This window comes from Saimiri boliviensis, chromosome 1 (genome assembly GCF_048565385.1).
Source record: "Saimiri boliviensis isolate mSaiBol1 chromosome 1, mSaiBol1.pri, whole genome shotgun sequence".
NCBI classification, from domain to species: Eukaryota; Metazoa; Chordata; class Mammalia; order Primates; family Cebidae; genus Saimiri; species Saimiri boliviensis.
In genome coordinates, this window is record NC_133449.1 from 68,485,688 (window position 1) to 68,500,034 (window position 14,347).

Sequence of the window (14,347 nt, forward strand, 5' to 3'; positions counted from 1 at the left end):
TTTCTGTTGATGTCTCTGTACCACTTCCACCACCACCACCGTTTGCCAGTCTCTGATTTTGTGCCCACATCTTGAGTGGGGAGAGAGGGAGTCGAAAACCTCAAGTCATACCCCATCTGGGTGTTCTCTCTGCCCGGGAAAGGACTGCTTTGACATGTTCCCCAGAAGGAGCTGGCACATGGTGATTTTTAATTTGAGGTGAGTGAGGAGCAACTGACATTAAAAAAAACAAACCCCAAGCCCCCAACACTGAAATCAGTGTTGACACATGCTTTGCATTGACCTTTTCTCCTGGAAAAAGCTTTGCTGTGCTCCTTGCCATCTGTTCTAGGGTTTTGAAAACTTTCGTTCTTTCTGAAGCTTTTGGCAAAGTTGTCTTCAATGTGAGTAAATTGTTGATGGGTGTTGATGAGCCTCTTGGGGGTTATTCCTTGTGGGAGCTCACAGATACTGTAGATATAGCACTGAAGTTCTCACTGTGGAGAGGACACTCTTCCACCTGATCAACTAGTGACAGGTAGAGCTGTGAGCAGCCCCTCTTGCCTTTTTCTGTGCCATTTCTCTTCTCCCTTCCCTGGCAGTGGAGGTGTTCTTGCCTGATCTGCTGCAGGGAGGGGACCACAGCTTGAGAGGGAACACCGGGAGTTGGCACTTCTGCAATCTAGCCCTGGTCCTGCCACTAGGTGGCAGTACTAAGGAGGATGCTTAGGCCTTAGTTTCCCAGTTGGTCAAGTGGGTGTTGTAGTACATGACCTGTTGACTTCACAGGTTCTTGTAAAGATGGAAGCAGCACTGTCTGGTTCAGTCCTACCTTAGAAATATATGTTTTCATTAAACTGTACAAGGTTTAAGAGGTTTTTTAAAGTTTGTTGCCTGGTTTTAAAATAAGGAGATCTCACTTAAAAATCCAGGTATTTTTGGAAATCAATAGACTTGACAATTCTTAACCCATGTTCCTCTGTGACAGCAATTGGCTGACATTGAGGAGTGGCTACTTCATGAGCAGGAGCATGAACTGTCTCATGGCCACTGGCCCCACTCCTCCCCGTGATCTTCCTGACAGTGAGTCTGTGTCATCACACACCCTCCATATAATTTGTTAAAGTTGGACTGTTTCATTCCTTTTATGTGATCTCCCTGGCCTCTTTAGGCATTTGGGTTTGTGCTCTTGATCTCAAGAAGATATTCCAGATTTAGAATTTTATGATAAGTAATATACAAATACAAAGTGTTTTTGCAAATAGGTGAGGGTGGAAGGGAAAGGCAGAAACCTTCTGTATGCCAGATGCTTTGCTTATCATTTGATCGTCCCCAAAGCTTTGAGGTAGGAGTTGGGGTGGGGACGTTATTATGAGCTGGTGCACAGTCCTGATTGATGGACCACAACTTAGGGGCTAGGGGATTACAGTGATATGGTCAGATAGCCTGAATGTCAGAAGAGAGGCTTTACCATGAAGTGAAAGCCCTTGACAGTGAGACCACAGGGAGATTGTGGCTTGCCCGAGCCAGGATTTCAACCTAACCTGTTGGGCTCTAAAGAAATACTACATGTCTCAAGATAAAGCAGGGCATAGCACCCTCCCCGGAAGCTGCCTGTACGCATCTACACCTTTGGGAGGCATTTAAGTGAGGGTTATTTGCATGACTTGTAGTGGTGTAGTTCTTTTGTCTCTATAAAATACTTACACATAGAACTATAGAATATTTTGGGGGTACTTTTTTCTCTCCTTTGTAGCAAAATTGCTCCTTTTTTCCAAAATTATTATTACACAGATAAAAGTAGAGCTACTTTGAAGCTGAGAAGGAGGCTGTGTGCAGAGCCCTACCCTTGTAAGGGAGGGGGGTCAGTCTTTTCTCATGTAGCCGCTGAAGTACCTTCTGTAATCCTAGGCCTTGGAGGAACCCAGTTTAAACAACACTAATTTAGTCTTAATTTCTGCCCATGAGGAAATGAAGGCCAAAGAGATCCAGCAACTTGTTCAGTGTTCATTTACATCTCATGGGTGACGCCCACTTTAACTGAGTTACCTGTCTGATTCCTTAGAAAAGCTTCGGAAGACTTTTATTTTATGCCTGTTTTCTCTTCCTCAGGTAATTAACAAAGAAGCCGCGTTAAGTAAGCAACATCTGTTGAGTTTCACCTTATTTTAAAAGAGAAACAGAGTTTGTAGGGCAGTAAATTGGAAAATGAAGAGCAGACAATGGGCCTGGTTGCTGTTTTTCTCCATTTGGTATCCTCTAGCTCTTTCGGCTTGTGTCATCTTTCCATCTCAGACAACTGGACTCCATTCCCAAAGGTGTATATAGGACTTACGTTAGGAAGTGTAGTTTCCTTTTACCTGCAAGAAATAAGCAGTTGGCGACTTCAGTGCCTAGAATCTAGGCCCGATTTTAAAATGGCCAGCAAAACCTCTTTGGCAGCAAACCCAGAAACCCTGTCTCAGCACCATGATGGGCTTCTTTGTCTCATATTCCTGGTCTAATCATTCTCATTGTCTGCCCAGCTGTTTCCCATCACTTCTCAAATAATCTGTTTGGTGTTTTTCTCCTCTTTCTGCTCACCTTCCCTTCCCCTCCCTCTTCCTTGCAAAGTGGAAGCCACTGGTGTCCTGATTCATTCAGAACAACCCCCTAGCGTGATTTAGTATTTGAATACAGAGCCAGGAGATATACTACTTGCTGCTTCTTCCAAAGCCCCATTGCTGAATAGACTATTATGGTGAGGCCCCGAGGAGAATTTAAAAATATTTGTCTTTATTTATTTTTCTAGAGATGCAGGATCTCACTCTGTTGCTCAGGCTGGAGTGCAGTGGTGCCATCATAGTTCACTGCAGCCTCAACCTCCTGGGGTCAAGCAGTCCTCCTGCTTCAGCTTTCCAAGTAGTTAGGACTACCATTGCACCTGGCTAATTTGTCTTTGTTTTGTTTTTGTTTTTGTTTTTGACACAGAGTCTTGCTCTGTCACTCAGGCGGGAGTGCAGTGGTGCAATCTCGGCTTACTGCAGCCTCCACCTCTGGGTTCAAGCAATTCTGCCTCAGCTTCCCGAGTAGCTTGGACTACATGTGCATGCTGACACCCTCGGCTAATTTTTATTTTTGAGATGGAGTTTCGCTCTTGTTACCCAGGCTGGAGTGCAATGGCACGATCTCGGCTCACCGCAACCTCTGCCTCCTGGGTTCAAGCAATTCTCCTGCCTTAGCCTCCCAAGTAGCTGGGACTACAGGCATGTGCCACGATGCCTAGCTAATTTTTTGTATTTTTAGTAGAGATGGGTTTCACCATGTTGGCCAGGATGGTCTTGATCTCCTGATGCTGTGATCCACCCTTGGCCTCCCAAAGTGCTAGGATTATAGGCGTGAGCCACTGGGCCCATCCTGTCTTTGTTTTTTAAAAGTTTGAAGACCATGATCTCATGTTGATATCAGAATTAAAAGAGATTTTAGAATTTATGTAATACCCTCCTCTGTGTGCTACAAATTCTCATTCACTGTCTTCTCCCAGCAGAGAACTAGGCACTTCTGTCATTTTTGCTTATTTAACAGTAAGCAATGTCTGTGGAGTTTCACCTTATTTTAAAAGAGAAACAAAGAATTTGTAGGGAAGAAAACTGGAAAATGAAGAGCAGAAAATGGACCTGGTTGCTGTTTTTCTCCAGGTTATTTTAGTAATCCCATTGGTGACTACATAATCCCATACTTATTAAAACCTTTTATCAGGAAATTGATGGGAAGCAGCTAATCCTAGGAGTTTAAATGTTGAAGGATCTATAGGGAAGTGCAAATTAAAACCACAAAAAGATGTCACTACACTCCCACTAGAATAGCTAAAATAAAAAATACAGTATCAAGTGTTGGCAAGGATGTGGAACAACCAGAAATCCCATATGTGGCTGTTGGGAGTATAAAATAGCACAACCACTGTGGAGAATTGCTTGGCAGTTTCTTATATATAAGAAATAATCACTTGCCATATGACCCAACAATTCCATTCCTGGTTGTATACCTAAGACAGATAATTATCTATGTCCATTAAAAAGACTTCTGTATGAATGTTTAATTCGTAATAGCCAAAAGCTAGAAGCAATCCACATGTCCTTCAACAGGTGAATGAATAAACTAGTTGTGGAATATGTGTACAATGGAATACTAGTCGACCAAAAACCCCAAAAACTACTGATACATGTGACAGTGAGGATGAATCTCAGAAATGTTACGCTGCATGAAAGAAGCCAGACCAAAGGAGCGTCTACTGTATAATTCCATGTATTCTAGAGTAAGCAAAACTATAAGTATGGAAAGCAGATCCAAAGTTATTTAATACATGGGTGGTGAGGGAGGGAAGGGGAGATTGTCTACAAAGAGACCTGAAGAACTGTCGCAGTGATGGATTGGCTGTGTGATGGATATGAGTATACACAGTTGCAAAAACTCATCAAGCTGTACACTTAAAATGGGTGTGTTGTATTATATGTGAAGTTGATATAAAAATACAGATTTTTAAAGGTGAAGAATCTTACCTGAACCTCACCACCAACTAGCGCTATGCTAGTTGTGCCCTTCTTGGGAAAGGAACTTAATCTTTCTGATAATAGGTTGCTCGCCTACCTCATTCAGTCATTGAGCGAATACAGATGAAATCATTTATTTTGAAATGGCTTTAGAGTAAGTCGTATATACATGCTGGGTGGGAGGAGTATTGCATACACTTGTCTGGCAGATGAGAACTCTGGTAGTGAATGTCTGAGCTAATATTTATATACATATATGTATGTGTTGGAATTCATTTGCAAATCTTTTAACTTTATGGAACATGAGTTGTGTTACTTCACCTCCTTGACCTTGAGTAAAATGAAGGAGTTAGACTAGATTAGACGTAGAAAACTGGAGGCTCGGAGATTATCTAAAACTTTTCAGGTGTGTTTTCTTTAGCTTCTACACTGTGGTGAACTGAACAGCATTAATTTAAAGGGACTTGTTGCCAGTGTTTAAATGTGGAAATTTCACATACAATTTTGGGTTTCTAGCTCATCTTTAGAAATTAGCAGATCTGACAACCAGGTCTGTATTCCCACATGGCATCAATGATCTGGAGTTGCATGGTGGCCATCCCATTACATGAGCCATCACATTAGTTTCCCATATTCTCTACTTCTATCTGTATGTTTTCTGTCCTGTGTAGAAACCTTAAGAGGAAAGTTAGTTCATTTTTTAATGCTTACTGTATGTTAAACACTATTTTATGGCATGGCAATCCATAGACAAACCAAACTGTCAAAACCTCTAAACTCATGGTGAGCTATAAATAGCCATCCACATCTCCATCAACAAAATAAGGGGAGAAAGTTAGACCAAAAATGCCATGTATTCTAGGGAAAATGGGAGAAAGCATGTTTTCTTGTGGACATAAAAAAAATTCCTGCATATTTAATAGGCCGAGCATGTCTGTGTCAAAATTATCCTGCCTCCTTCACTTGCTTGCTTCACATAATATATCATATCCTTTTTATGATTCAGTGGATTCATGGATGAAATTATCTGAGTGTTTTAAAAAATGCCAGTAGGCGGAGAGACTGACACAGGTTACTGAATGTTAGATTTTCTTACCTCTGTCCAAACCGTTAGATTTTCCCATTTAGCCAAGATCTTGGGATACAACTCAGGCTGAAATAAACATCTCTGTTGACAGTCTTCTCTGTTGACAGCCTCCTTCCATAATAGCCTGAACCCTCTTAAGCTCTGGCTGAGAATCTCATCACCCTGATCCATGTGACAGACAGGGCTGTGCACGAGAAGAATCTTGAATGGCACTGTCTCCCCTCTTCTAACCTAGTAGTTTACATTTCCATGTGGTTTACTACAGAGTGATAGTAACCAACATCTTTAGCCTGATGAATCCTGTTAGGCGTGGATTTTGATCTCATGATCTAAATGCTTCGCTTCTGCAAATAAGCCCTTTTATAGGCATAGGTGTTTGACAGTGTGGCTTCATCTGTGTTAAGCAAAGTGATTCATCGTTTTGCTTTTAGATTTATCATGGTCATAGGCTTTAAGAATCTGGGCTGGCTCCTGTCAGCCATTGTGCTTACTGGATTGCGTCGTAGGCAACTGACCCATTTCTTCAGTCCTGGCTGAAAAGGTCATCTTGCTACCTACTAAGAAAACTACACTGCTCCCATCTGGTGGTAGTTATCTCAAATTGCAGCAGCTAAAAGAATTGCCTTGTCCTTCAGTGGTGTCAAGCATCACTAAGCTGTAGGAAATACCTATTCCCACCTTTTGTTTCACAACACTGTCCACTGTTTCCTTATTACCTAAAGGGTATCACATGGTTTTTCTAGGAACGTGAACCACAGTGCCAGCTTCCGCTCATAACTAGCCATAGGACTCCTAAGTCTCACTTGGTTTTTCCACACATAAAGCAAAACACTTGGACTTAATGCTCTCTAGGAGTACTACTCTTGCGAAGTCTGTAATTCTGTGATTTTTTTTAAAAAGTTCGAAACATCAATGAAATGAATCCCACTTACAGTATTTACAAAACAATTATGAACATATGTGGAAATTTTGTAATTTACACTATCATTTACTTCTTCTTCAATTCTAATTAATTATAAGATAACATCATGGATTTAATAACTTTGGTGGGGGTGGAGAATAAAAAGATAAATGCCACTGCATTAAATGCACATGTTTATTACAAGACATTCTGGAACCCTAAAAAGCAAATTGTAAAAAATATACATTTCAGAATTGAAGTGTGTGTGTGTGTGTGTGTGTGTGTGTGTGTGTGTTTAAAAAACTTCTGAGTGTCAATGCTACTTTTGAAAATGGAAAATGTTATTGAGGTACAAAGATTAGAGAGATGACAGTTAAAGATTGCATGGTAAATTTTAGTGTTTATTTGAATACCGAGGAACATTGTAAAAGGAAATATACAAACATGCAGTCTCTGGTATCATTACCACAGTCCACATTTGGAACTGAAGCCCATTAAATTTTTTTTTACAAAATTATGTGTATATTTTATGAAGACATGCAATAGTGTTTTTTTGTTTTGTTTTGTTTTTTTATTTTTTTATTTTTTATTTTTTATTTTTTTGAGACGGAGTTTCGCTCTTGTTACCCAGGCTGGAGGGCAATGGCGCAATCTCGGCTCACCACAACCTCCGCCTCCTGGGCTCAGGCAATTCTCCTGCCTCAGCCTCCTGAGTAGCTGGGATTACAGGCACGCGCCACCACGCCCAGCTAGTTTTTTTGTATTTTTAGTAGAGACGGGGTTTCACCATGTTGACCAGGATGGTCTCGATCTCTTGACCTCGTGATCCACCCGCCTCGGCCTCCCAAAGTGCTGGGATTACAAGCTTGAGCCACCGCGCCCGGCCGCAATAGTGTTTTGTGATTAAGTCTTGTTATGGTTGCAAGGAACAAAAATCTGCTCTAGCTAACTTGAAAAGAATAACTATGTAAAGATACAGTAGGAAATGCCATGGACTTCAACAGACAGGTACTGGAGTGCCGCTGAGCCTTAGGGGAATTAAAAGGGCATAATCAGGACCCAAGTCTTTATTTCTCAGAGGCCAGAGATCTCTATAATGGCTGTTAAAGATATTGATCTGTATCAATTTTCCATGTGGCTTCTAGCCCAGTACTACATCATAACCTCAACTCAAATTCCCATACTGAAGACTTCCCTCTGTGTTCAACTCTATACAATTTACAATTAGTGACCACCTCTGTGCGAGAATAGCATAGTGATTATTATTATTATTTATTATTATTATTTTGCTGCACAGGGTCAGTGGACAGGATATTCAAGCTAAATGATGACAATGTATAAGGCAGGCAGATCAACTGAGTCTCCAGTGTAACTGCTCCTTATTCCAAAGCCTTCAACTTTGACAGCTTTGCCTCACCTTTTCTATCTAACTCCTCTCACCAGTGGCATTGAAGACCCCATACAGTGCTTTGGGAGTGAGGTTGAGATTAGGGTTCTAAGAGTTTGGGGAATGCCATGGTACAGCAAATTTAGAGCATGTGAGAAATGCCTATAGACTTATATAAATTTCTTTTTTTTTTTTTTTGAGACAGGGTCTCTTTCACCCAGGCTGGAGTGCAGTGGCGCAGTCACAGCTCCCTGCAACCTCTGCCTCCCAGGCTTACGCGGTCCTCCCACCGCAACCTCCCAAGTAGCTGGGACCACAGGTGCACGCTACCATGCCTAGCTGATTTTTGTATTTTTTGTAGAGACAGGGTTTCACCATGTTGCCAAGGCTGGTCTTGAACTCCTGAGCTCAAACGATCTGCCTGCCTTGGCCTCCCAAAGTTCTGGGATTACAGGCATAAGCCACCATACCTGGCTTATAAATTTCTAGTAATGAATCGTAAACTGTCTTTTAGAGAAAGGTCAGTGTGAACGATAAAAAGTCTCCCCAGGCCGGGTGCGGTGGCTCACGCCTATGATCCCAGCACTTTGGGAGGCCGAGGCAGGTGGATCATGAGGTCAAGAGATCGAGACCATCCTGGTCAACATGGTGAAACCCCGTCTCTATTAAAAATAGAAAAATTAGCTGGGCATGGTGGTGAGTGCCTGTAGTCCCAGCTACTCGGGAGGCTGAGGCAGGAGAATTGCTTGAACCCAGGAGGCGGAGGTTGCGGTGAGCCGAGATCGCGCCATTGCACTCCAGCCTGGGTAACAAGAGTGAAACACTGTCTCAAAAGAAAAAAAAAAAAGTCTCCCCAATAATTGTGTCATACTTGCCTAGTGTCTGCTACGTGGAATAGCACTTTCTTACCCATACCATGTATCTTTTCAATAGCTCAGGAGGTAGAGAGGACAGGAGGAATCTTTAGGTCTGATTTTAGATTTGAATTGAGTAATAGGATGAGAAGAAAAGAAGAGGAGACTCTTTAAATTAATTGACAACTATTTATAATAGCAATTAGTGAAATAGTTTCCTAGCCTCTCTGCTATGAGGGAAAGTGTGCGGCACTTAGGTTTTTAAAAATGTTTTTGGTTTGAATCAGATCTCTTTGAGCCCCTGTATTTTTCAGCTGGTAATTGTTTTAAAAGGAAAAATAACACAAAATCTCACAGACTTGTGGTAAGAATTAAACAAGAGCATCAAACCTACGACAAGGCCAGGTACCGTGGCTCATGCTTGTAATCCCAGCACTGTGGTAGGCCAAGGTGGGAGCCCAAGAGTTCAAGACCAGCCTGGGCAACATAGCGAAACCACTTCTCTACAAAAAAGTACAAAAATTATCCAGGAGTGGTGGTGTACACCTGTAGACCCAGCTACTTGGGAGGCCAAGGTGGGAGGACTGATTGAGCCCAAGAGGTCAAGGCTGCAGTGAGCTGTGATCATGCCACTTCATGCCAGGCTAGGCCACAGAGGGAAACCCTGTCAAAAAAAAAAAAAAAGAAAATGTACCTAGGACAGTGGTTGTAATGTAATTGGGGGTTTTCTCCCCCCATTTATCTCTTTATTTGTAGGTTATTTGGAAAATAATTACTATTCTTTTGTTATCCTGAGATAGGGGTTTGAGAACAGTTTCTCTGACTCTTGCCACCCACTCCCACAAGTAATATCTCTGAGTTCTGAGAATCTAAAAATGTGTTCTACTACAGGCTAGCCCTAAAAGCTGGCTGGCAGTGGAATCAGTACCATTAGCAGTGACAGTGGCAACCTGCAGCCTCCACCATCATCTGACTGACGTTTTAAACATTGACTCAAAAGAGCTTGTGTGTGTTTCTCTCACAGGTGGATTTGCTATTGTATTTCTGGTGAGGACAAGCAATGGGATGAAATGTGCCTTGAAACGCATGTTTGTCAACAATGAGCATGATCTCCAGGTGTGCAAGAGAGAGATCCAGATAATGGTAAGGCTGCCCCTTGGACTTGGGACTGTTTAAAATGGGGGCAGACACTGTACCTTCTCCTAAGAAAGCCAAGCAAGCCTTGTTCCCTTCCCTGAGATGGCGGAGAGGCCTCTGGACAAGCTGGGACTGAGCAGCCATGGGATGTAGGACACCACCCTTGCCTTGGTCACTCTCAGCTGGAGGGCAGAGAAGAAAGGAACATAGTGAGAGAACTGACCAGCTTTTAGGTCAGAAATATCATTTGGGGCATTGGGAAAAGCTTATTTAACAACATGGCTCCCAGAAATTAACTGTGGTATTTAATCCAGAAAGCCTAACTTTCCAGCGAGCCTCCTCTTCTGGTCCTGTCTCTCTCAATACCAATCCCCAGTCTCAGTTCAACCCTCCTGAACCCTTGAACATTCCTGGGAACATATCCTTATACAACTTAATATTTTTACATGTAGTTTTTTCGACCTGGAATGCTTTCCCCCTTTTTTGGCCTAGAAACTTAGACCAAAACCTAGAAACCTCATATATACTTTATGAAGCTATTTATAGAAGTCCAAGTACAGGCAAAATTATCTATAGAAATCAGAAAGTGGTTATTTAGGGGTGGGAAATTGGCTAGAAAGGGGTATACGGGGACTTTCTAGGCCATGGAAATGTTCTGTGTGTTGTTTTAGGCAGTGGTTACGCAGGGTATATATGTGTCAAAACTCAAACACCTTAAAATCTCTGCATTTTATTATGCTAACTAGACTTCAATTGTTAAAACATACTCATTTTTCAAGATGCAGATTTATATATTGAAAGAAAGAGACCCTATGTGTTAGCTATACACGCTTAAATATGTATGGAGGAAATAATTTAATGTCTTTAGAACGGTGAGTGGGTTTAGAAGATAAACAAGTTGTTAGAGTAGCATCTTTCTTTTTCCTTTGCTTGACATTATACATAGTAAGAAAATTTAAATATATAGTCTTTTATTCCTTTGTGCTTCCACAGTGCTTTTGTTTTATACCAATTATATTGGTTAACCTGTTATGTTGTAAGCAGTTCTGCTATCAGGAAGTAAGTTATTTAAAATTAGAAGTTGTATGCTGCAACACACTGCTTGACATGAAGTAAATGCTTAATGAACTTTAGAAGAAATGTGCATTTGAATAATGGTAGTAGCAGATATATATGTTCACCTAGAGATGGTGATTCCTTTTATGTCCTGGATTTTTATGCTTTTTAAAGAGCAGAAAGAGATCCAAAAATGGAGAGGTGGCATTGTAGGTATTCCACCAGGCTCCGCTTGCCCCTGTTCACCCTATGTAGAGTCAACTTTTCAGTGGCTGCTTAGAGTAACTAGTTAGGCTGCAGTTGGTCTACTGAAAGTACTCAGAATGTTAGCCTGGCACTACTCTACATTTTAGAAAGCCAAAACTATTTGGGAAGGAACTGTCAGCATTACACAACAAACCAGCCAACTCCCAAGACACACATATATATACACACAGTCAAGATCACGTGGGCCTGTCAGTAAGGCACCAACGCCTTCCACTCCCCTGCACAAAGCTCCAGGTTCCTGTTCTTGCTGTATCTTCCTTTATACACGCAGTGAGTTTTCTGGGTGCTTCTCATTATTTGTCTTCCTCCCTCCTTGCGCCATGCTTGTTCAGCTCTCACACACTTTATTTCCTGCCTTTACTTCTGCCGTTTCCTCTATCTGGAATGCCCTTCTTGCTCTTTTTCTTGTGTTACAAAAGCAATCCCATAATTTCACTTTCTCCTCATTTAAAAACACAATGAGAGCGAGAGAGCAGTGCGCTAGGCAGGCATTGTAGTGGAGGAACTAAGAAGCCCAGGCCCATGAGGAGCTCACAAATTAATGGGCCTTAAATCACACAGGTTCAAGTTCTGGCCCAGGCCTGTATTAGCTGTGAGAGTTTTGTTTTTAGTTTATATTCTTTCAAAGCTTAAATATTCAAATAGGTGAACTAAGCTTGTTACAAAAAACATCAAGCAGTTCCCTGAGGGGACCTCCTATGCCATCACAAGGTCCCAGAGGCAACCACTTTAGGTGATTCTTTTGATGTATTTCTAAATAACATGCTAATATTGGTAGTTCTTGATTTTTCTTCCATTTTAGACATTATCTCCTATGGGAAGTATAGATGTAACTGTCACATATCCACTGCTTGTCTCTCTCCCCAAATACTTGCAGTATTCTCATCTTCCATTCTTCCAAAACGCCAGCCGAGTTTGGCTATGTGCTGTTTATATGAGTATTAGTTTTTGCATTATTATGTAAGAAAACTATTTCAACTGAGTCTCCTGGTGGACCATGATTCTTATGCCTTTCCTATATAACTTTGCTTTCACTAGAATTGATAATTGTCTTGTTTTCCCTCTCTTGGTCTGAGTTTTCTTTGTGCTTTTAAACAGTTTAATTCCCAATTTTCCTTAAGTTGTGTAATCATTTTTTAAAATTTTTAGACACATTTAATGGTGTCTGTTTTACCGTCTTCAGGATTTCTCCCTTGGTCTTCTGACTAAGGAATCTGGCTGGTTGTTCTCTAAGCCTAATTTACAGTTTAATCTTGAAATCTCCTGGGCATTTCCTCTGCTTCTCTTTTTTGTTAGTACCCCTGATTCATCTTTCGGATAACTTCCTCATTTTGTTGGAGCTGATCCTCCAGTATCTTTTTTTTTTTTTTGAGATGGGGTCTCACTTAGTTACCCAAGCTGGAGTGTAGTGGCACAATTATAGCCCACTGCAGCCATCTGTGGTCTATAGACCATCTCCTGGTCTCGAGCAATTCTCCTGCCTCAGATTCCTGAGTAGCTGAGACTATAGGCACATGCCACCAGACCCAGCTAAGTAGAGATAAGGTCTTGCTATGTTGCCCAGGCAGGTCTCACACTCTTGAGCTCAAGTGATCCTCCCATCTCAGCCTCCCGAAGTGCTGGGATTACAGGCATGAGCCACTATGCCCGGCCTCAGTAGCTTTTTGATACATAATAGATACATTTTTTAGAACTTTCAGGTCTAGAAGTATCTTTATGTTATATTCATACATCATAGTTTGAGTAGAAAATTCCAAGTTGGAAATAATTTCATTTAGATTATTTAAAGCACTGCTCTACTATGTTTTAGCTTTCAGTGTTGCTCTTGGGAAATCCTAAGTCATTCTAAGGCCTAGTCCTTTGAGAGTGGCCCATATTGTCTACCTAGAAATTTACAAATTTTCTCTTCGTTTTTAGTGTTCTGAATTTTCTTGATACACCTTGGTTTATGCATTTATTATCTTAGGTGTTTGGTGGTCCCTTTTCATCTAGAAATTCATATCCTTGCATTCTGGGGAACTTTTTAGTTTCATTTTTCCCCCTTTTCTGAAATTCCTATAATTTGGATGTTGGTTTTCCTGAATTGATTTTTTAATTTTCTTGATTTCTCCCTTCTGTTTTTTATTTCTTTGTCATTTTGCTCCACATTCCACATTTCCTCAGCTCTATATTCCAACCATCCTGTTTAATTTTATTTCCCAGACTTTTAAATCTCTAAGATCTTTTTTGTTTTAGACACATTTAATGGTGCCTGTTTTATTTTTAATTTCGATGAAGTCCAGTTTATCAATTGTTCTTTTTATGGATTGTGCTTTTGGTGTCGAACCTAAGAAATCTTTGTGTAGCCCTTAGTTCTGAAGATTTTTTTTAAGTTTTATAGTTTTACATTTAATCCTGTGATCAATTTTTAGTGTGTGTGTGTGTTTGTTTTTGAGATGGAGTTTCCTTGCCCTGTTGCCCAGGCTGGAATGCAGTGGCGCAATCTCAGCTCACTGTAACTTCTGCCTCCTGGGTTCAAGCGATCCTCCTGAGTAGCTGGGATTACAGGCACACGCAACTATGCCTGGCTAATTTTTGTATTTTTAGTAGAGACGGGGTTTCACTATGTTGGTCAGGCTGGTCCTAAACTCCTGACCTCAAGTGATCTTCCTGCCTGAGCCTCCCAAAGTGCTGGGATTACAGGCTTGAGCCACTATCCCTGGCCTTTTTGACTTAATTTTTACATAAGATATGAGATTTAGGTTGCAGTTTATTTTTCCCTTATGGTTATGATTGCCCTTAGCCTCATTTATTGAAAAGACTGTCTTACCTCCATTGAATATCTTTGTTAAAAATCAGTTGAACTTAATTGTGAGGGTCCATTTCCAGGCCTTTCTCTGGTCTCTTCCATTAATCTATGTACCTATCCTTCAGCCTTGATTACTATAGCTATATATGTTTTTAGAATGAACTGAATCCTCCCACTTTTTTTTTTTTTTTAAGTTCTTACTGTTTTAAATCTGAAGTCCGATGTGATGTTTTTAAGCCCACCTTAAGTCTCAGACTTCTGTTATATGGAAACCATAACCCCAGCCCTGCCTCTCTCAGTGATTGTAAGAATTGTGAAGGGAATTAGAAGATGTACCATGCTGTCTAATATGCTGAGAGTTG

At 41.1% G+C, this 14,347-nt stretch overlaps 1 protein-coding gene across 10 annotated transcripts in view; it reads left to right on the plus strand.

Moving 5' to 3' along the window:
• The window catches only part of AAK1 (AP2 associated kinase 1), a 191,059-nt gene that overhangs the window by 88,007 nt on the left and 88,705 nt on the right, over positions 1–14,347 (plus strand). For all 10 annotated transcript variants that reach the window (XM_074398698.1, XM_074398707.1, XM_074398693.1 and 7 more), the window contains exon 3: positions 9,762–9,880. In XM_074398698.1, coding sequence (XP_074254799.1) covers positions 9,762–9,880 — 119 coding nt within the window. The remainder of the gene's footprint in view (positions 1–9,761; positions 9,881–14,347) is intronic.